Source organism: Hyalella azteca, unplaced genomic scaffold (genome assembly GCF_000764305.2).
Source record: "Hyalella azteca isolate HAZT.00-mixed unplaced genomic scaffold, Hazt_2.0.2 contig649, whole genome shotgun sequence".
NCBI classification, from domain to species: Eukaryota; Metazoa; Arthropoda; class Malacostraca; order Amphipoda; family Hyalellidae; genus Hyalella; species Hyalella azteca.
In genome coordinates, this window is record NW_025930988.1 from 67538 (window position 1) to 92477 (window position 24940).

At 36.6% G+C, this 24940-nt stretch overlaps 1 protein-coding gene across 1 annotated transcript; it reads right to left on the reverse strand.

The window, feature by feature from the left end:
* Window positions 1-4609: 4609 nt before the first annotated feature.
* On the reverse strand, window positions 4610-24825 carry LOC108666317 (contactin-associated protein-like 4; the record flags this gene model as incomplete). The annotated part of the gene is made up of 27 exons (XM_018153162.2): window positions 4610-8349; window positions 8837-8895; window positions 9114-9150; window positions 9536-9678; window positions 9904-10003; window positions 10553-10734; window positions 11370-11535; window positions 11843-12026; window positions 12374-12539; window positions 13259-13420; window positions 13766-13892; window positions 14322-14536; window positions 14969-15244; window positions 15676-15902; window positions 16260-16479; window positions 16768-16950; window positions 17180-17374; window positions 17658-17889; window positions 18552-18721; window positions 19013-19121; window positions 19515-19615; window positions 20497-20620; window positions 21154-21261; window positions 22158-22358; window positions 22811-23055; window positions 24042-24447; window positions 24743-24825. Coding segments are annotated over 27 exons (5198 nt in total), but the record flags the coding sequence as incomplete, so codon positions are not given.
* Window positions 24826-24940: the final 115 nt, after the last annotated feature.

The following is a 24940-nucleotide window of genomic DNA, read 5'->3' on the forward strand; positions in this document are numbered from 1 at the left end:
AATAGTTTGGCTGAAATGTCTCTTCGTTCTATACGGCGGATGTATAGAAATGCTGAATCTAATAGATTCAATCGTACGTGGCTTTGAGTGCGTTATATAGAATAGGGGATTCAGACGAGATTTTTTGTATGTAGTTTCTTTCATATGATAGAATGAGATATGCGGTGCACGTATTTTTGTATTTTTCATTTCTAAACTATATTGTTGATTATCTTCATGTCAAACGAACAAAGACCAAGAGTCTAAATTAAACAACGAACATAAACATAATCTAGGGAGAAGATCATTATGGTAACTTTGAATTAAGAATTTTCTCTATTCATGTGTGATTCGAAAGTTTTATCCAAAATAAAATAGGAAAAGATTTCAGTTTTATTTCTTTGCGACGTTTGAAGAATCAGTGTTTCTAGTCGGCTAGAGACCAGATGGAATAAATACTTGCCTCAAGAGCCAGCCAAAAACATTTATCCTTACGTAGGAAGCAGGCAAATAAAGTGATGCTTCAATTATCCTGCTTCCAAACAGCAAACTGTACGCAGGCAGTTTAAGATACATAGATACTGATGTTCTGTTGGGCTATCATGGTTAACTGACGTGTTGTGAACATGAGCAACATCATCAATGATAATATTTCTGTAAAAAATTGTAGTCACTTTTTTACTCACCCTTTTTCTTCTTCGTTTTTAATGCTGCTCGATTTCACCATCATGAATCTTACATTTCTCCCAGAATATAACACCACGATAAGTATAGTGGATACGCACACGAGAAAACGAATATCTTTACAGGGTCAAGCTTATTATTTTACCGATCGTTCGCACTAAACGAAGTTAAATCATAGACCCGTGGAGTAAACTTAATCACTCAAATTTTACATTGATGTGTTACTTCATCATTTATGATACTAATTGCGATATCATCTTTAAATGATATGCCATCTAATTTCCACTTATAAACCACTCATTCTCTCAAGTCTTAATTTCGTTTCATCGGGATCTTAAGCACATCACTGCAAACACAGAGTTCCCCTTGATTGAACGATATATCTGAAAATAGTTTTATTATTATTTTTTTTTATTTTCGTAAGTTTAATGATGCTCTACCTTGTGCAGTTTACTTGGGAGTTCAGTCTTGAATTGTTTTTAATTAAACGGCTTGCCCATCATGGCCCAGGCTACCGTTCATGAAAGAGACATTCCCGTATGTAAACTAGAGGAGAAGATTTCATCATAGAGAACCTTTGTAGCCTCCGGGTAGCTTGATCGAGTACTGACTGAGCATGATCGAGTAGCTTCCTTTAGAATTTAGGTGACACACAAGTTTCAATACGCAATAAAATGATACCTTCCAGCGACGTGAAATCTCCAGGGACCGCATGCAGCAATATACTGAAGAAACTAAAAAATTAAAATCGCCAACCCCATCGCCATTCGCAGATCTATATAGCGGTGAAAGATATAGAAATATCTCACAATTCAATCTTCATAAGGGAATTGTGTGTAGAATTGACGCTTGTACCATAACGTTCGGTTAAATTATCACAGTGCGCGAAATCTGTTCTCAACCCGTTATGAAGAACTTTGCGCCAGGTCGATCATCTCACGAGCCAAAGATCACCTGCTGGGGCCATACTTTCAAAAATCGCTAAGTGAACGTAAGTACTTACGCTCTATTTTCTTGTCCATGATTGGTGGATCTTGCTTCAAAGGCCGTCAATTATTGGTTCATGAACATACAATCTCTTAACTTTTTTTGAAAGTATACCCTGAAATTTTGCACACTTGCGTAAAGTTGGAGACAATGCAAGAATCAAATGACAAAATAAATGATTTTAAAAAAGAAAAAAAACTTGTTTCAATATTAAGAAAATTTAAAAAATAATTTTGTCAGCTACAAATCTTATAACTGATATTTGACACATTTCTACCTGTCCAATTGATCTGAAATTTTGCACACTTGTGTGAAGTCGGAGGCAATGCATGAATCAATTGACAGAATAAATAATTTTGAAAAAAAATTATATATAAAAAATTGAAAAATAAATTTTTAGCGCATTTTCTCATTTATGGAAAAAATGCACTATTGTGCTCGCCATGTCCGTCTGTCTGTCTGTCCGTCCGTCTGTCAGTCCGTCCGTGACCTCAAGTTTTCGTCGACGAGAAAATGCGCTCTCTGTCACTCACTGCTGTGAGTACTGAGTTATATTTTTTTAATATTCGACAATAAAATGAAAAAATTATTGTACATCTTTAACATTGGAGACAGTGGATTCTTTAGAAGTGTTGTCTTTAAAAAGTAATTTAAGGTATAATATATTTAAGTCTGCTATCGTTTGATCGTGTTCACAAGCAGAAATTGCTTGTGTTCAGTTCAAGGCTATAGTAATATGCCCTCTAATTTTTTATTTACTCTAGGGTATAGTATATCTGAGTCTCCTGTCGTTTGATCGTGTTAACTAGGAGATATCGCTTGTGTTCAGTTTAAGATTATATTAATAAGCTCAGTAACTTTTTTTCATATTCTAAGGTATAATATATTTAAGTCTCCTATCGTTTGATCGTGTTAACTAGGAGATATCGCTTGTGTTCAGTTTAAGATTATATTAATAAGCTCAGTAAATTTTTTTTCATATTCTAAGGTATAATATATTTAAGTCTCTTATCGTTTGATCGTGTTAACTAGGAGATATCGCTTGTGTTCAGTTTAAGATTATATCAATAAGCTCAGTAACTTTTTTTCATATTCTTAGGTATAATATATTTAATTCTCCTATCGTTAGATCATGTTCAGAAGCAGAAATCGCTTGTGTTCAGTTCAAGACTATAGTATTATGCCCGGTAAATTTTTATTTATTCTAGGGTAAAATATGATTAAGTTTCCTATGGTTTGATCGCGTTAACTAGGAGATATCGCTTCTGCTCAGTTTAAGATTATAGTAATAAGCTCAGTAATAAGTTTTCATATAATAAGGTATAATATATTTAAGTCTGCTATCGTTTGATCGTGTTTACAAGCAGAAACTGCTTGTGTTCACTTCAAGACTATAGTAATATGCCCGGTAAATTTTTATAAATTCAAGGGTATAATGTATTTAAGTCTCTTATGGTTTGATCGCGTTAACTAGGAGATATCGCTTGTGTTCAGTTTAAGATTTTAGTAATAAGCTCAGTAACATTTTTTTATAATCTAAGGTATAATATATTTAAGTCTGCTATCGTTGATCGTGTGCACAAGCAGAAATTGCTTGTGTTCACTCACTTCAAGACTATAGTAATATGCCCAGTAATTACAACACTTCTCTTTAACTTCACTTCACTTCTACTCCGAGAAGTAGACTCTGCACTGACAGTTCAAGCAAGATACTGATGTGCTGTAGGGCTACCATGGATAACTTATGTGTTATGAACACGAGCAACATAATCGAGCACCGATAGCTCATGTTTTGCTTCGTCTATGATAATTTTTCCAATACTAATGGAAGGCTGGTGTTTATGTTTAGAGAAATTCTCATTTTACAACACTTCTCTTTAACTTCATTTTTTGTTTGTTAGTCAGTCTGCAACAACTCTTATAATCGATATTTAACACACTTCTACCTGTCCAATCGATCAGAAATTTTACACACTTGCGTAAAGTCGGAGACAATTCATAATTCAATTGACAGAACAAGTAATTTTGAAAAATTAAAAAAAATTAAATTCCAAAATTAAAATTTAAAATTACTTTTTTAATATTTGATAATAAAATAAGTAATTCATTGTACATGTGCAGAATCAGAGACACTGGATTCTTTGGGAGTGTTGTCTATAAAAAGTTATTTTTAAACGCAAATTATTTACAGATATAATCAGAAATAATCGCGGCAGTACAATTCTTTAGATGACGTTGGTTGATCGAAATGAAGGTTTAACTCTGTAATTTTAATTTATTAACGACGTTTCGACAGCATTAAATAATCATTTTCAAGTAATAAGAAGCATTTAGTAACGAAATTGCGGCATTTAATTTAATTCAATAATTTAAAGAGTAGCGTAGGTACAAATAGTCAATTTTCTTTTATTGACTTGTAAGTGTCTCGCATCTACGGAAAAAGTGAAGCAGTCATTTGACTGCTTGAAGCAAAAGTGAAAAAGCATTCGTTCAATGGCGTGGATGAACGGGTGCTGTTGAAAAATCGAGTGAAGCCGATTGAGGAGACGAATGAAATAAATTAGCTCATTTTTTTACCTTTAAAGTATAATATTGTAATTCATTATATTATATACTTCAAAAATCCAAGGACGTTCCTTTGATCAGCATGACATGGTCCAGAAAAAGAAACTCATCACGTGGAACAAAATTTAGTGAAATGAAAATCATTAAACACTCCTACCAAATTTTAAGATTTTTGTCATCACTGCGTGTGGAGGCTGGAGAGACCAGAACAAGAACTAAGTTTGCAATATGAAGATTGACAATTATTAAGGCAGGCTTTGTTCGATTTCAAGAAATATTAGTGCTTGTGTATTAATCCTACATAACTAGGAATTTTAGTATCTAATATTAATATGGAACGAAAAATTTCGAGGAAACGGATTTTTCTTAAGGATTTCTAAAAGAAATAAACTGATCAGGATTATAAAGTGCATGTTTATTTCAAAATCATACATTCCATCTATCTATAATAATTCCTTCAAATCATTCACTAAATTCAATTTGAAAGTATGAACGAGGAAGCATCCGAATTTGTATTGTATTATAATGAATTGATTTTTTCGGTTGAGTTGGCCATACAGATTTCCAGCTGGAGTTCAGGGGCGAAATTAGTTCACACATGCGAAATTTTTATTAACTTTTTTATTTACCTATCTACATATTATTCCGGCTTACACGTGTCAATTGGAAATTTATTGTTTACCTCAACCTTGTCGAAGGTTTGACGAAGCGGTTGCTCGCATGACGATTCCAGCTAAGCAGTAAAGCTTTCTGTCGCGATTCTTTCTGTATATATAATAATTTGTCCAAAAGTGGAACACCAGCCTTTCATTAGGATAGAGAAAATTAAAATATACGAAACAAAATCTCGAATCTGCGCTCGAAAATATTGGTCTGGTTCACAACACATTAGTGAGCCATAATATCCCTGCAGCCCATCAGTATCTTGTTTCAAGTGTTTCAAGGTTCTGAATTGCTGGTTGAATACCATGAAGATTTTACCGATCGCCCCATTACGACAAAATGGTACCAATAGTTCACTATCAGAGAGTTGAATTGAAGTTATTCGTATTTGTGCTTAAGTTAAACATTTCCTCAAAGCGATGGAGTTGAGCAGTAAGTCTTTCTGCCTCGATTCCTTCTGTATAAATAATAATTCGTCCAAACATGAAACACCAGCCTTCCATTAGGATTGGGAAAATTAAAATCAACGAAACAGAACTCGAGCAATCTGCGCTCGAAAATGTTGCTCCTGTTCACAACACATCAGCTAGCCATGAAGCCCTACTCATCAGTATCTTGCTTCAATCGTCCGTGCTGAATTTGTTGGCAGGCAATAGTGATATAAATCTTAACTCATTCAAATGTTTCCTACTTCTGTTAAAGTAACTTTTACTTTGTTTAACATTGAAGGCTGTAAATGAGAGGTGAATATCCGTGTCCCGCGGAAATGATGGAAACCGTCATCTGCTCCACTTGACCAGGCAAATAATTTTTAGGTGTTGACCGTTATGTTCTGCATTACAGATTAAATCGGGTACATGATAATCTATCGATCTATGCAGTAAGAGTAAAAGTTCTACCCATAAATTATTTATTGAATAATTGAATTTGAATTGAGAGCATTCGTATTTCGTGCTCTGTTACTTCTTTCATCTCTACACCGATAAAATGAAAATTGTGTTGACCGCTGAGATCCGCATTCCAGATTAAAAACAAATTTCTGGTTTCATGATCATCAATCAGTTCCTAAATGCGTTTTTCGGTTAAAACACAAATGATTTAACACAAAATATCACTTTACTCGAGGATTTTATTGGTTTTTCAAGTGTGCAGTGGCTGCATGAATTTTACTGATTTTAATTCAACCATTTCAGAATTCGTTTTTCTCCGGTAAGAAATACAATGATTCAACAACGAATATTTAGCTTTAGGAATATTTTCAATTTGAATTTAAGAATTTATTTGAACTAATTCTTTTTCATGAACGGCTGAACTGACACTCATAAACTCTGAACAGCAATATTGCCGTTTCAACGTTAGTATATAAATTTCTAGGTTCGGTTTAATTTCTGGTTGAAAACCTGCAAGTATCACAACTCAGCTATTACACACCGTCATGCAGACTTTTTGTGATCCTTGAGCTAAAAGTTTTTAAAATAAATGAACAAACACCTAGCCTAAATGCGAATGAAGTTTCTAGATATTCTTTTACTCAGAATCAACAGTAAAAGACCAAAATGCGTTCAAACTCATCGAATCAAAAGCAACTTGTAATGAAGCCGTTTAAGAATAGTATAATCAATGATTCAAACTTAATAGATACAATAAAATACGCTAATTTGTACTCATAACTGTAGTAACTGAAGCACGCTTGAGATCAAGACTTGTTCAATTGCGCTGCAAGAGCGATCGTTTGGTAGTGGATTGGTCTCAATTAAGAAAGCATGCGGTGTATAGCTGGCAACCGCGTAGGCTAATTTATAAACGCAAAAATCATCCTTGTTATGCATAAACGATCACTTCTACTCCGCCAACAATTATTTTTGTTATCTACTGACAAAATTCTTATTATACGCCGTCACGTGTCCACGCAATCCGCTGAAAATTATCCACATTTTCTGCCTACAATCATCATTGCATTCAGCGATAATCTTCCATGTTAGCTGCCGATAAGTCATCCTTGTTATCCGCAGACAATTATTCTCATTGTTAATAACAATCATCTTTCTTTTTCACAGGTATTTATCCGCGTTATCCGTCATAATTATATTCATGTAATCTTCCTACCTGATCCAAGAAATCATCCTAGTTATCCATTGACAGTTACTTTTGTTATCATCAGAAAATTTCATTTAAGGAATGGTACAATTACGTACTAGGTGTAGCTCAACTTGATAAAAAAATTTACGTTAAATAATTTATATGCATTCAACTATCAAATGAATATTACCAAAAAAACTGAATGTAAATTGGCCAAATATTCTTAAATTAAAGTCATGATCATATAAGGTCTAAATAAATTAATATACTTAATAATAACTAATTATAATAGGCTTGATGTTTTAACCAGTTATGAAATTAACTTAATTAAATGATTAGCATTATGTACAGCCTACTCAACAATACAGTATCAATTTATGTTAAAAAAGTTCAGTTCACTATTCCTATGAAATCCTGCTACAAAATAAACAGAAGACGCCTAAGTATAACCTGCGTACCCCTTTAACGTTTAACGATCAGTAAATTGTGTTCTCTGCACGTGAAGCATCAAACCTTAACACAACTGATCAAAGCTAAATTTATCGAACATTTTACCAGGAACACATGTATGACATTATCGGTCACAATTCAGTCCCTTATTTAGAATCCCCCCATTTACATATTCGATGGTTTTTTCGAGACAATTTCGGCCTTGTGGACGACTTCTCTAACAAATGAGTCCACTCGACTCAAGGGAGTGTCACTTATCCAGTTGTCATCGGATACACAATAACTTCCTTCATCCGACGAGTCTTGGCGAGGACTTTCCGGTCTTCTTTCGTTAATTTCGTCACCATCTTCTTCATTGATGTCGTCATTACGCGTTACAGCTGATGGTTCATCTCGAGCGATTGTTGGAGTATCCGGCCTCGATTTTGTCGGCTCCTGTGTGGGTAAATCGTAATCTTCATAGTGACCAGCCTCTTTTTCATCAAAATCTTTGTTTATATTTTCTGTATTTTCTTTAAGGTTGACGAAATTCTTTTTGTCAGCATCGTTGACTTCATTTTCTGTGCACGAGAAATCTCTCATTGGCCCAATTTTCTCGTCATTTTCTAATCCAAAAGCTTCGTGTTCAAGAGGCTGTTCACTTTGCACGCTTCCTCTCCCGTCTTGAAAGTTAACTTGCCCCCAATGATTTTCCTGCAACTCGATTTCAGGAATCTCTTCAAAACTGTCCCTCAAACTTGACCCCATCATGGCTCTTCCGAAACACATCTCGCTAGCCAAAGATTGTTGATGGTAATTGCGGTATTCGCCTTCAGGCAGCTCTGAGAACTCGAAATCGGGCTCCTGTCGAGCATGTATGCTTTGGTCGGCACTGTTCACTGGCGCGTCGTCGATATGGCCATTCTGCAATAGAGGTCCACTTTCTTCGTGTCCCACAGTGACCTGGCGAAAATATTTCGTGGGTTATGTTAATTGAATGAACTTCGTTTTCCACAGTGTAATGGGGAAAACATTTCGTATGTTACGTACTCTTAATAATGATAGGCTGAGCCAAGCTATAACTGAGTGAAACATACACCATGTTTCCACTCATTAAAAATCAGAGTAAGAATGATGCATGTGCAATTTTGATTATTTAAATATATTTCTTCCTATTTAACTGAACCACCTCAATATCAATGCATAGTAAAGCATCGGATTTATATCAAATTCATGTCCCTATGTGCACATCAAGTCGTAACTGAATTATCTATACATTGGACATTGAACGTTTATTCAGGAAGAAAAAGTAATTTTCTGTCTGTTTCATTATTCATTATAAGCATTTAACCATCTGTAATTTGACCCATTAAAGCTGTTATCATAAATTTCAAAAGGTTAAAGAGAGCCGAGCACGATCTCACAGGGCAGGAAAGCACCACATACGTACGCCATAATCGTTGGGTACAGCTCGCAGCGCCCCTCGCCCGAAAGGAATTGATTCCGATTCTGAAAATTTTCTTTCGTTAGTGGAATTTAGAGGTTCACAGAAATTAATTCGTATAATGCAACAGACAAAACTCCAATTTTTTCAATCTAATAGTAACTGATTCAAATGTATACGTCAACAATTATTTTTAAAATTCATGTTATTCTGCGAAGACAACAAAGCCTACTAGCAAAACTTAAGAATCCAATCCGGATATTTTTGCAAGCGTTTGACTTACCGTTATTCATTTGGCTCAATCTTACAGAGTCGGAAGTCTGAAAAAAAACGAACAAATTAGAGATCAATTTTCTTTTTTTTTCATTTGATGCAAACCAAAAAACTATCCTCTCTCGTTAGTAAAATTCATGGAAATTACATTAGTCATTACAATCAGGCAGAAAGCTGTTCAAAAAGCAATGTAACAAAAATATTATAAAATAATTACAATTTCAGGGCTTAAATCCAAAAGAACATTTTAGCTGCTTGGAGCCTAGTATGGACTGATTGGTTCTCATTTTTAAAAGAAGAGTGAACAGAAAATCGATAGAATATTTTTTCATGAATTAAAGAAAAGTAATGGCGAGACGAATTTTGACAGTATTTTATTCCGGCAACATTATAGGTATAAAAAATAGGTAAGGCACGAGAGCCCATGTTCACCCGGTTATCAGAAGCCCTACGGTAGCTCCTCCTTGGTTCAAAAGATTCAATGTCCGACGATTTCCTCCTCGCGATCATAAAAACTATCACCGCGATGCTGATGACGATAACCACACCCAACACGATACCGATGATTATCCAAACTGCAAAAAAGTTCTCAGGATAAGTTTTGCATTGAAGGTCAATATCAACGTTCTCTTGAAGCAGTCGTATTAGGTATAGAAGTACATTGTATTGTATATTACTATTTCCAATCAAAAACAAAATTCAGCCCAATGACTTGCAAATTCCAACTTACCTATATTAATTTCAATGTATAAATTGCTTTTACTTTCCCAATTAACTTTGAGCTGACGCATTTGACTCACTATTCACACTCTGCACAGGATTTGACTCCATTTCATGTTCCGTTGTCTGGCTTTCGCTCGCAAGGAGCGTCGGAGGTGACATCTGCACGACCGCATCGCTCTGCGCAATTTTGATGACATTAGAATGGCTGCGTTTCATGATACCGAAGGAAATTACCATTGATATACTTTGAATGATTTTAGGCGCTTAGAAGATACGAAGGTTTGTATAAAAAGTAAGAGATTCAACTCTGAAGTAATATACCGATAGTGGAACGTAAGTTTAGAAAAACTACCTAACCCACAAGCAATTGTCATGGTGTGTCAAATTTTGTCGATTCATCATCTATTGATTAAAACACTCATCTGATGGGCAAGTGTATCCACATTTATGAACCTATTTGTCATAATATTCTGAACGTCCAGTTAATTATAAATAAAATTTCTTAACAATTTGGTGATATTTTTATTTCAGAGCTGCAAGTAAATAAGCCATTTTGCTCGATAAAGCATTAAAGTTTTGAACTGTTCAATTTAAAGGGGAGTAATTTGTTCCATTTACGTGGAAACAGAAATGTTCTATACCAATCGCTTTCAATAAATTTTTCGTTTCTATTCGTCCTCGTTTTAATAAATATCTTTGGAGAATTCGTATGAACAAATAACTTACCGTACGTCTCGGCAGTCTGGACGCGCCGAAGAATGATGGAGACCCTGCGATAGCGCAGTATTCAGTCGCTTTGGGTTCACCACGAACGGTTATAGGAGGGATGGCGGGTGCTTGTAAAGATCCTGCTTGCTTGTAAAGCTCCAGTGGGTTGTATACTTTTCCATGGCTTTCCAAACGCACGTCTGGTGAAAACAAACGCGGTCACGATTTTAAAAGAATTTTGTTGATCTTTTTAAATTTTAAATGAGCTTCAAATAAAGGACAACGGTGACGGTATCCAGGTATTTAATATGACTCTACGATTTTTACCTTCCAAGACGTTTAAAACTTTAAAAATATAAAACGCTTAAAATGGGCATGGCAACACTGGCAAACTTGAACGTGAATTTCGTTATTGTTTGTTTCAAGCTTCCAATACTGCTAGAAGCATCGGCGAACAATCGAAATAAATAGTTTTTGTTATTGTACTTTAATTGATTACAATTGACGTCGATTCCTCAGCAACACATTTGGTTCCTTAGTAAAAGGAAATTATTGCAACTAATTTGTCTGGAAAAATGATGCGGAATAATAAAATTTCATGGATTGTCAGCTGCTCGTCGTCGGTCTATAAAAGGGACACTGAAAAGAGCCTAGAAAAACGATAGCATCCAATAAACTAGATTGTCTCCAAAACCTGAAATCAGAAACAGAACTTGTGAAATTTAGTAACGATATTGTCATGTCTAATATCCATTACTGAAAACCCATGCTAGAACCACACAAATTGATAATAAATCTACTCTAATCGTGAACACTTAAAATAGGATCAACTCACTCGAGATGCAGCCAGCAAAGCCCTGGGTTTGTCGCCCGTGTAGTTCACTGGGCCAAATAAAATTTCCCAGGGACAGCGAGTCCCTTTGCCTCTGGCCGACGAAGTTCCCAGATAATCGAATAGATGAAGCATACCACAACTCGATGGGTCTCCTGTTCAACTGAAACTGAATGAACAGAATTGATTCATGTTTAATTGTGAAGAATTAAAAAAAATATGTGGTACTTGACAAGAAATCAGAGAAACTTGTTTAATATAAACAATTTGCTTCGTTGTTTATAGGAAAAATTTATTATGTTCATGTTTATTTGGGAAGTCGTGTTAAAATGGAGATGTTCAGTGTTGAAGAGAGACACTATACATTGGCTTTAAATCCTTCCAGAATTGTTTCGAGGAAAATAGTCACTTCATCCTCACGCTCAGCCAGACATCAATAAACAAACAAAATTAAAGATTCAGATGTCATAACTCACTAGAATATGAACTTTTTCCACGTCATAAATAATTTCTAAAACAACGTGTTGTCGCTGGGCTTGCTGCATGTCTGTCCTTATGTCACTGGGCGGAAGCGTCCACTGCTGCGCGGTGTCTCTCCCTGGCGAGGCTAGTGTCAAGACGAGCGAAGATCCGTTCTCGACGCCCATTGACACACTTAGCCTGCCGATGAAAAAATAACATGCTCCTAAAATAGTCTTAGTTTATTGAAAGCATGCATATTTAAATTGTTTCAATCGAACATTATATAAAAGAAATGTGATTAGAGATGTTTTCACCACATTCAAGCTGACGATATAACAAAAACATGCCAGTAAAATAATAGTCATGTTCGATTGAAAACATGTGCGATAAATTATTTTCTAATGATAATTATCAGAAAGAAATTTAAAATTAGATAATAGCGATAATATCTATTTGAAAGCCAAATTTCCCCTTATCCTGATAAGTCATTTCAAAATGAGATATTTGCGATAAGATATCTATTTGAAAGCCTCATTTCCCCTTACTCCGATGAGTCGTATTGGACCACAGTCTCAAAAGCGTCGTTGTGAGACCCGCCGCCCTGAAGTGCAAATGCAAAACTGAGTCTGGACGAGCGGTCTGGCGCCGCGGTACTGAGGGCGCCGACTTCCATGATCAGCTCGTCCCCAGCCTTAAACTGGTAAGCGATTTCTGATAACAAAAAAAAAGAAAAATAACCAAATGTGAGGGCATGTGTGGTACATCTTACTTGAACACACTTTGTCTTTCATTCCGACATTCCCGATGCTAACTTCAATGCTGGGCCCGGTGCTAAAATCAGATCACATTCTCCCACACTCAAAAGTCGAGCTTCCAAACCCACTTCAACTCCATACTCATTTGTGTTGTGAAATACTTTTAATTTGAATTACTTAGTTGTGAAAAGACATGGATAAGCCCATGCACAACTTATTTAAGAGTATCATTTTTGTGAAAGGTCGGATCTACTACAGGCCGAACCTATCTATCCCATAACTTAAGCTCTGAATCTTGTTACGTGTCAGTAATATTCCGCTATAGATTTCAGAATTACTTAATTGCGGCCTATCTATGTTAGACTGCCCGTAATGCTTAATCAATAAATTCTCTAATATCACCGACTGACTACTTGCATCCACCCCAAACTTACGAACCACATAACCTTGACAACAAGTGATAGAGTACGCAAAGTAACCAGGCGGCACGGTAAGAACAGTAACCTGACAAATTAAGAAAGTAACCTATTGACAAATACTGAAATAGAGAAAATAAGCACGATCAAACACGTTCCTTCAATCTTGAGGGCTAATATATAATTGAAAGCAGTAATATGTTGAAATAACAGACGCTAACTGAAGATTAAAAAAAATACAACGAAAAAAGAAGCTGACCGTCAGTGCAATGTGGCCCCATATAAGATGAGTGGCGGCAATCGCAGGGCTGGTTGCGGCTGGACTGCGTGAACAGCGGCAAACATTTTCCTCCGTTCTGACACATGCGCGTGTCGCTGCAGGCGTTGTTGGTGTCTTCACAACCCGGGAACACATCACCCTCTGCTCTCAGAGGCATGAATAATCGAAATTAAATAACTGAATAATTTCTCGGTAAAAGAACAAATATAATTTATAATTTCCTGGCAGAGAAACTCGGGAGAATATAATAGTGCCGAAAATAATTAATAAATACCAAAATCAATTCATTAATTATATAATTAAGTATTAATTAATTCTTGGCTTCACTATTATTTTCTCCTCTATGTTCTCTCTGCCAGGAAAGTAAAATTATCTGAAAGACTGAAATTATATATTGTATATTCTTATGCTCCTAAAAAAATAATATTCCTATGATGCTCACGAAAAAAACTAAAATGCTTTCAGTGAAGAAAAAATTTTTTATACCTCGCGCCCACTGTTCAAATTCCTGGATATTGACAGTTTGACCGCCCACTTCGTAGTCTGATACGCAGCCGATGAGGTTGGGCACTCTCGTCGTGGCCCCACCCGTGTTAGCCCCTCCGAAGTGTACCTGCATTGCGGTTATTGTGTCACGAATTAATTTTTAAATGTTGTGTTATTGGGTTATTTCATCCCGATTTCATCATTCTATGTTAGGAAAATGTATAAGAGAATAATTATTTATGCCACCGCATCATTGATTGCTAAGTAAAAGGACCTATGGCAACATGCTCGTTATCAGTATACGTCACCGAATAAATTCGTATTTTTATTCAAACTAGGGTTGTAACCATGAATTTCAAAAAGGTTACTTTATCATGTCTAATTCAGCGAATATAGCGTTCTAGTTCTTATTGAAAACTTTCGCCACAAAATATCTATATGTTCGTGAGAGTAAGTAAAATGTTATTATATCACCGACAGACTCACATTACTCACACAGTCTGCAACAGGAAAGTAAGAACATGGGAACAGTGCCTGTGATGCAGGAAAGACTCACCGACAGGAAACTTTGTGGAACAGTTTTGGCTTGCTGTATGGCGGGCAGCTCTTCAGTGGTTGTGTAAGGATATTGACGGTATTTATCAGCGGTTATAAAAGAATAAGTTCTGTTCATCACCGCACTAAACACGCAATTGTCGATGGTGAGGCTCACGTTCGTAACAGAAAAAGAACGTTCCAGGCGGACGACCACTGGGGAACCCAAATTCATCTCTGCATAGGAATTTTATTCGATTAATAAATTGATACGAAAACAGTTAAAACAGTTGAAGGTTAACAATCTAGGTTGTTCTTGCATTCGAAGCTAGGAATAGCATAGATGAAACAATTAATATTATTGAAGACGAAATGTATCATAGTTTAGTTTGCAACTCATTCAAGATTTCGGACACGTACGTTGAAAAATGTGTATCGATTGGTTTCCAAATTTTAAACAAAATACTAATACAATGCACGGAAAAAATAACTGTTTCTGAATCACAACGAAAAGCGTGAATCCAAAATTGTTGAGTGCTGCCACGGATCACTAAGGTTTTTCATACGAATAAGTAATAACCATAGTTGTTCCAATAGACGACGACATGTCGTGGACTACCACAAGAACGCTTCTACTTCGAACGTGCAGTAAGAAACACGCTTACTCACGTTTGCCGGGAGTTTGCATGGAGAAACTGTGCAGCTCGAACTCGTTATTGAAGATAATATTCAAAACAGATGGCGAGGCGAGGTATATTTGGAGAACATTCTGAAGATTGTCGTAAGCAAAAAAGAGTTGTGCCCGGCTTTCTCTGGTTCTGAACACGAAGCTGGTATCGTGGGTGAGAGGATTCAAGTCAATCTTGAAAGGGTCGACCTCGGTTACATCGCTATGAAGTTCGGCCTTCTTGGTGAGTAATCGAACACCGCTTCGATTCAAATCTGCTGCCATCATCGAAAATTAAATTGTTGTCACAGTGTCATTAATTATTGTTTATTATTATAATGAAATAGAAAATTATGAATTTTAAAAAATTGTGAATAGAAAAAAATTGAAGAATTATTAAAATTATGAATTTTCAGTTAGTAAGTTATTTTTGCTTGCATGAAATCTATTCCCAGTATATTGCATCTAACCCAGCTATTTATCGTTCGTTATTGAATGTAAAACAGAAGATAAAATTTGATTAACTCAGTGAATGTTGGGTTTAAGCATCAGAAATAAAATTTTAGCCATGCTTTTCCGTCTTCATGAAATTCTAGTCCCAAAGCTCAAATGATCACGTAAAAACCGAAGTTTTTGATTCGTTCATTTTTAGATCACCGTGCCTCAGTTTTAGATCATCGTGACTCACTTGTAGATCACCGTGACTTACTTTCTTCATTGGAAGAACGAAGAAGTTTTCGATCGCAAGTTTCAGGTAAATCTTTGAAGCGATTTCCATGCTCGCAGACATGATCCAGTTCTTCAGCCAGAAGCTGACATGGCTCTACGCAGTCGTTGACAACGGAGCTTTCTTCATCGAAAACCGCTGGAAAGTTGTCTATGAACACGTCTCTAACACAGCCAATGAATTTTGTCCCAGGATTTTCAGGTCGCGAACTGATGAAATAGAATAAAAACCTACATTACCTTCTGATATCAAACAATGTTTCGCCCACAATTACTTAGAAGAAAAGCACATATCAGTAAATCTATTATATGTCTTGTGGTTTAAAGTTTTTCAGGCCATGTTGGCCTGTAGCCAATTCTCAACCACCCGGCCACCTTTGCAATTTGACCAGAATTTTCACAACCAGTAGCATGTCTCGTACCTCCAATTCGCTGCTCCAATCTTGGTGATCGTAACCATTCAATCATCCCGAGTGATTAAGACTAAAACTAGAGACTAAATAGACTACACATGGCAAAGATTCACCCTATTCTCTACGTGTCATCACTTAAGTTGAGCATAGCTACCTTGATGGGTAGTTTCCTATGTAAATTTGGCTTTCCGTTTCCTCCTGCCTCGTCCATGGCTTATCAAGCAATGCAAACTCCGAATGGCCGTTGAGCTGCACTCGCACTTCCCATTCGCTATAGCTAATATGAACATGCTGCCACTCGCCGACATCTAGAGGATAACCCGCTACGATTTTTAGCAGGTTAATACCACGCTGTGAGAGTACCAATGAAGTACCTGAAGAAGAAAAATAATCTGTAACATAATCAGAGATGGGTATCTATATCAATTTTTAAAATTTGAGATAGAAATGAAAATTTATAAATTAGTACATTGCGATTCGAGTAAGTTCAGATCACATGAGCGTATTGCGAAACGAATATTTTTGTTAATTAGGTCGATATCGGTTTTAATTTAACAAAGTTATGCTTGAAAATCGTGTTGCATGAATGCGCTTTAAAATTTTCCTCCTGAACTAGTCACAAATTTCGTCCCAAAGTGTCGATGATGTGGTATGAAACCAACCATGATGAAGTCGGACGAAGAAGGACGGTGCGAGGAAAGTGTCAAGAGTAGCTGTCACCAGGACGGCGTCACTCTGCAAGGTTTTGAAGGAAAAACTCAAATTCGTCACGTTGAAACGCCGCAAACGCGTGAGTTTCAAGTAGCTGTCGGGCTTGATGAGCGATTTGGTGGTGGCCAGTAGCTCTGCAATATACGACAGAAATGAGTTTCCCAATCATATGGTGACTTCAGAGCAACCTTCTGCGAAAATCACTTTCAAATTATAAACAAATAATAACAAGTAGTAATGGTTTTCTCAAATAAACTTCAACAAATTTTCAAGAATAGCTAACCATTTACAAGCATCAGCCAAAGACAATATAGGGTACATATTGTCTATGGATAATTTAGGGTACAAAAAATGTGTTCTCACGTGTCTGCTCGCACGTTATGTTGCCAACGGACAGTCGGAGGAAAGAGTTAACGTTTGCTTTCTCGCTGCCACCAAAAATCAAAGCTGAGAGTGGGATGTTGGAGGGCTCACTGAGCCATACGGTGTCACTCCTGACTACGTCGTCGCCTGCGTCACAGTTGCAACCAAGTCTGGCTTCACTGCAAGTCTCGTGTTCTGCAATGGCAACATCGTTATTATTTTTATATTGGATTGTGGCTTGAACTTCCGCTAGATTCGACTCACGCACTGGTTTTCTGAAGCTCTTGAAAAATGCAATGATGAAATCATGAGGGTTGAGTTCGAGTTCAAGCTAAATTTTTCATCTCTTTTTGCCACATCGCTTACGAGATACAGTATTAACGGTAATAAATGAATTCAATTACCTGAAGAAACAACTTATGTTACTGAGTCTTTGAAGCGACTGAATATAGTGTACTTCATTTTATATTGGCTTCACCTTTGCATGGACAAACGCCCTGCTGCGTTTTGCCGAGCTTGTTGATGAAGTCACCGTCTCCATAAGATAACAGCGTATTATTCCTGGCTAAGTTCAGAGGGAAATTGCGACACGAGAATGTAACTTTCTGAGTACAGCTGCGGGAAGACATTAGGAGTTTGATGAATGGCTTGATGTTCTCAGCGTAGCTGATGTTCAGTTGGCGTGTAACTCCGAGAGCAGCAGGGACCTCCTGGAGACATAGACGAGTCGATAATGTTTCACTTACCCTAAACTACTAAACACAGAAGTACTACTACTTCACTTGCGTTAAACTACTAAACACAGAACTACTACTACTTCACTTGCGTTAAACTACTAAACACAGAAGTACTACTACTTCACTTGCCCTAAACTACTAAACACAGAAGTACTACTACTTCACTTGCGTTAAACTACTAAACACAGAACTACTACTACTTCACTTGCGTTAAACTACTAAACACAGAAGTACTACTACTTCACTTGCCCTAAACTACTAAACACAGAAGTACTACTACTTCACTTGCCCTAAACTACTAAACACAGAATTACTACTACTTCACTTGCCTTAAACTAATAAACACAGAACTACTTCACTTCAACTACTTCACTTGCCCTAAACTACTAAACACAGAACTACTACTACTTCACTTGCCTTAAACAGAAATTGCCCTAAACTACTTCTAGCATAAAAAAAATTGAGGACACGAAGAATGGCATGTTTTATTCTGCAGTTTGCATGTTGCTCAAAAATTGTTGAAACATAAAGTGATTATTGATTGAATTGTCTGAACTGTATAGTTTGATTTGAGCCCTTTAATTATCTGTAAACAAATTTTTTGGAATGACATATAAAACAAAATTTAGGCTTACAAATTCATTCGGAAGGTTGTGAGAAATTGTGATATTAGTGGAACGTGGCAGGAAGTCGCACTTGACCACGAGCGGCGGTAAGGGGCCGCTGCCATCGACATCAATGGCATACATTCCGGCCTGACCGTAGCCCAGCCGGCGATACTCGGAGCACGAGGCGGGGTGACGTGCTGTCAACAGGGACTGTGTCAACGTGATGTCAACAGGGCTGTGTCAACGTGATGCGAACATGGCTATGTCAACGCGCTTTATAAACTAGATATGTCAAGGGGATGCAAACTAGGCAACGCCAATGGGTTGGAATTTATAACTGTCAACCTGCTAGAAACAGAGAAACAGATCAATGGAGAGAATCAGTTTCAAACCTGAGACCGGCGAGCTTCATTTTAGGTCATCAGCTCTGTAAAAGAACTTCATTTTGCTCAAGTTATCATTAGTGTAATAAAGCTTTATTAACTCACGGAACTGGCAGCGCGTTCCCTCGAATGCCGTTGCTGTGCAGTTGCACATAGTATGCAAGAACCGAGAACCCGACACCATCTTTCCGCCATTGAGGCAAGGATCTCGGACCTATGAATCACATGTCAAGTATTCAATCATTCATTTACTATTTTTTTAATCATTCGTTTACTTATTTTATCCCACTTAAATTTTTACATTAAAAGAAACCCCAATCTTACGATGAAGTACTCGTCGTAAAACTTCATTTCATTAATTTAATCGGCTATCCAATCAAGCATTCAGTTGTAACAGGTTGAGTACTTATATCAATAGTCTGCTTATTTCGACAGCTCACTAAAAATTTACAAAACAGTGACAAACAATTTATATCATTATACTGATGATGGAGCTTTTCTCAGTAACCTTTCCGTGAATGTACTTTGGATTTACCATTCGTTTTATTTGCTTTTAAATTCTCAATTAACAGGTTGGGTGTTTGCAGTGAACGCTGTTGCCACTCACTCCGCATGAGCCGACCAGGACGCCGTTGCCAGCCCTGACGAATAGTCGAGCGTCGAACTCGTAGCCGTCCAACGTGATTTCCTTGAAGCATCCCAGCATGCCTGGCGTTTTGAGAACGATGAATTTTTTCCTTAAATTCTTATTGTTGAATTCTCATTGTTTTTTTTTAATTCTCATTGTAAGATTTTATAAATCCGTGTTTTTAACAGCATTCTGATCCAACAATCCCCAAGTACAGAGTAAAATTTATCCAAAATACATTTTTAGGTTGTGGTTGGTAGGAGAATCGTGCCAGTTTCTCAAGGCTAACCAAAAATAGTCTATGTAACCTTAGGGTAGGACTATTCACTCAACTTATACTCAGCAAATAAAAACTGTGTACATGAAACATAGAATAAACGCGTGGGTGTGGCCCCTAAATAAAACGTTGTCGGAAAGCAACCATTTTCCCGGAGACGTTATATAATGCTGGAATCTTATAAACCTGGATTTTGGAAACATATTTATATATAAATAATTTCGGGTACTTTTGATGGATGAAACAACTGAGTTAACATAAGAAGCGATTCGTTCACTTAATTTCTTCTGCTGGGCGATTACGTCTTTTCAATTAACTGAGATTGCAAAGATTGCAAATTAACAATGTTATACGATACTCATTTTATCCGTAGCATTACTCTAATCTGTTTCACATCTGGCATGTATAGGCAAATTGAGCTACCCTGTCAAGGGAAAACAAGAAATATCACCAGAAAATTTATGAAATTTCAAGCCCACACTTAAGATGAAGTGGGTCATTGTCTAAATAATGAGACACTTTCTTGCTGACAGTAAGAGTGAGAAGCGGACGAAGCAAATGATTTCTATCCACTTTTGTCGTGGGTATATAAAAAGGTCAGTATGACTCACACTCGCATCGTAATTCGGACAATTTCTCACTCATTTCCCCGAGTTCAATATCTGAGTGTGGCTATTAACACACCTTTGTTCCTATCGCCCACGATGATGGAAGAAACGGAGACGATACTTGAGTCATTGAAAAGGAAAGTTGAATGGAAGGCCGAGAATGAGAGAGTCATGTTTTTCTCGCCACTTGACAACTTCACCTGAAACAATAAAAGGTATTGATTAATCATTAACCGGTCATCTTAGCAAACATAGCATGGAAAATTATTGCCTGCCCTACTGCACCATAAAGCTTCACTGATTCGTATTCAAAGTTCGAGAATACGAAATTTTTCAACTTTCTGAAACTAAGTAACATTTATGTAATTACAATACTAAACTTCCCTGCCATAATTGTATATCAATTCAATATTCATCAAATTTGAATTCCCATCATATTATATATTATACACGAGAAAAAAAGCTTAGTTTCTAATAAAAAATAATCAATCGATTTCTTTTCCGGTGTACCAAGAAACACATTTTATAGTTGGTTTGAAGGCTTGTGGTGACAAAGGCACCAAACAAAGGTACCCCCTGATTTCTGTCAGAAGAAACATGTTCATCGCCGAACGCAACTTGCCGAATTACGTAGATCGAAATTAACTGAAAACTATCGAAGACTGTATTTAGTATCATGGTAAAATTATGAGTTCAATTTCCTACATTAAGTAGGTGGTTAAACTCAACTCACCGAGTTCCAATCATTCAAGTCGATTTGTCTTTTAGTTGACACGTCCTTACTGGAGGTCGAGTTATAGCCTGGGACATCGAGGTGTAGCTTCTGGTGCTTCATGTAGAGCTGGTGACATGGCACACTCACATTATTAAATAAATCATGTGATTATTTCATTGTGAGAATAAAGCTTACAATATTTATCTTTTTTTCGCAGCCAATAAGGTTCAACTAGAGCGTTCATTTCATAGTTGGAATCTTGCTGACTCAGCTGGGATGCTTGTACTGCTAAAATTTTAATAAAGTATTATATGTTATATATGTATATATATATCAAACGCAGCGTCACACTCAAGAGGAATAATTAAATTTTCTATACATGTGGATGGTCAACTTCGATTTAGTATTTATCATTAAAAATCTGCAACATCAGCACGAATCAAATATTTAATTCAAATTAGAGCTTCAGTCCAACGATTTTAATATTGTTGAAATCGAAATCTCTCAGTACTGCGAAATTTCTCACAACACTGAACTATTAAATGACTTAATTTAACGAAAAATATCTAATAAAATTTTAAACTAAAGATTTTTAGAAACAAAATGAAAAAATGAATGCAAGTTAACATAGAGTTCAATCGTGAAAAAGCTGTATTATTTTCATTACTTTTACGTTTTTCATCTTGCTGCGCATACTCCGAGTGAATGTACTAATTAATTTTAATACATATGCATATATGAGTATATTACCTTCCACTTCTACTACTTATTGTTCTCTTTTACCTTCCACTTTTGCTGCTTGTTTTCTATTACCTTCCACTTGTACTGCGTGTTCTCTTTACCTTCCACGTGTACCGCTTGTTCTCTATTACCTTCCATTTGTACTGGTTGTTCTCTATTACCTTCCACTTGTACTCCTTGTTCTCTATTACCTTCCACTTGTACTACTTGTTCTCTATTACCTTCCACTTGGACTGCTTGCTGTCTCTTACCTTCCACTTGTACTGCTTGTTCTCTATTACCTTCCACTTGTACTGCTTGTTCTCATTGAACGTGTTCCTGAGCGTGATGTGCCCGGATGCGAGTATGGCAGAAGTGTTAGGGTTGGCGCTCAGTGCAGGCTTTACGAAGAGCTGAAGAACGAAGGTGGCGGCGCAGGGTGCTGGCAGAGTCAGGTGAGCTGACTGATGCTGCAAACTAACCACGAGTTTGTTCGATGTGAACTGCCCATACAATACGTACGAGTTGATAATGATGGGCACTTTACAATATGATCATGAATGGAAAGTAGTGAATAATATTCATTCCTTATTATTACAATGAGGATCAAAGGCCGTCCTTTAAAAATACGGAAATTAACGTCAAGTGAGTTAACCAATATCTTGTGCACATACTTATGCTCTAGGAGTTCTGTCAACAATAAAAACTGTGAAAACTTATTCTATTCATGAGAAAAAAATTATACCTTCATTTCTGAGCCAAATATTTGACGAATGATTACAATTATTAAACTTTCTACAACATGTATTGTAACCAACAATTGCAAGCCAAAATATACGTCATCGAATGATAATTTTAGCATGAATTTATATATTCAATTGAGATGATCGATTCAATCGATTCAACAGTTCTGTGATATGTTTTCTAACAATATTATTGCATTGCAGAGACTCACCACTGGGCATGAAGTAGACAGGGAAACGCTCGGCTTATCATCACTTGGATTAACAGACAAGAGCTCAGTGTCCCGTGGATCAGAGAAGAGGTCCACTCCGTTCACTTGAATATCTTGCAAACATCCCGAAAAAGGTTTGAAGGATCCCATCTTCAGTTGATCACATCGCTGCTTGGCTTCACTAAACTGATACTTCGATGAGCTCTGAATATCGCTTTTATGACATTTATCAACTGTGTCGCAGGCTGGAAAAATAAGGAGTAGAGGTACCGGTAATGAAAAATGTACGATCGAAATTTTTCGTTACAAATTATGCCAAAACTTGCTGTTATTATTTAAAGACTTCAGGCGCTTAACGCAACAATTATGATGCTAGTGGCAAGCTTCTGAGTTTTTAAGTCAGAGGACAATTTTGTGATCTCGTGTTGCTTAAAATAATCAACGAACGTTACGAACGGGAGCTAAAAAATAGAAACGGTGTTCTTTCAATACTTATAAGGAAGTGCCGCTAACTCAACATCGAGAAGATGTAGGTAAAATTCAATAATTATTAGCGAAAACATCTGAGGTGAATTTAGAGTTATTTAATACGGTTATGGGCTTTTCGCTTGGGCTCCAGCTCTGATGACGTCACGTATTCGACCTTATCATTCACTTCAATTATTCATATCGACATGGGAGTTCAAAAATTGCCCTGCGCTTAACGCCATATTGACATAGAGATTTTAGAATACAGTTGCATTTACAGGCAAAATGTGTTTTGAATAATGCCATTAACTTTTTTTAAATAATTAGTTAAAGTTTCGAATTATGCTATTTCTTTCCATGCATTGCCAATGAAAAATTTATTTCGTCCTTTATGAAATAATTTCATCTGTCCTATCAAAAAAAGAATTAATTAATCCATTAAAGTTTATATTTTATCTAAGTATTGATAAATCTGAGACTCAGCAGGTTGTAGGCCATAGGTTTTTTTAATTTTTTTTGCTGTTCAATGTACATTTGTTTTTAATAAATATCAAATTCACGACTGTTATGAATGCTTGCATTTGAATGACAAAAAAATTTGGCGCAAATATTATTTCTTTAAAGACGCCACAAAATATGAATCAGACATGACATCATTGTTTTCTTAAGGAACAAATTTAAGAGAGAGAAATATACACGTTTTTTAACGCTTGATTGCAATGAAACCAAAACATAAGCCTAATTTCTACATCACATAATATACCTTCGTTGATGTACTTGGAGTAGCCGAAGAATAAATCAAAAGAATTTTGGGACGAAAAAATTTCGCGTGTGATGTTGAAAACGGACATTTTATCGTCTAGATAAATATTTATTTTTTTGGAATTCCAGTCCATGCGGACGCTGTGCGGCTTGCCATCCATGACGTTCTGACTTAGATGAGCATTGAACCCAGCCTCAAAATTGGGTTCCAGGTCATCATCTCCAGGCTCGGTATCGGAATAACCAGATCCTTCATCCATTGTATTGATGTTGTCATAATCTACCGGATCTTTGAACAGCATCGAGCTGAGGATTAGAGCCCCCGTAGAATTGATGGAGAGTGCGATGCTTTGTAGAGGATCGTCATTAAGGACAGCTTGCATTAAAACGCTGTCCGCTAACCGGGCCTAGAAAGTCAAAAGATTCTTAGCCATTACATTTTTCAAGTCAAAAAAAAAATCAATTTGTCCTCATGCAATGATTTCATTTGCAGATTTTTTATTTAGAATGAAACACCAACTGATTGAAGAACCTAGTTAATCTGAATTTCGAACTGATATATACACCAGCTAGGAATTTGTTACTATTATTTTTGTATCTCAGAAACGGCGCCGATAATAATAAAAGAACGAAGTTTATGGAGTATTTTAAATTATCAAAAAAGTAAGCATTAACAAAACGAGCCATATATTCGATACCCACCTGAAACTTGAATCTGACATCAAGCTCCTGGACTTGGTCCCGGACGGCATGAGCGAGGTAGGAGTTGCCGGTGAGGGACAGCACTGAGGCGGGTACACAACACAAAAATATAACTCAGTACTCACTGCAGTGAGTGACAGAGAGCGCATTTTCTCGTCGACGAAAACTTGAGGTCACGGACAGACGGACGGACGGACA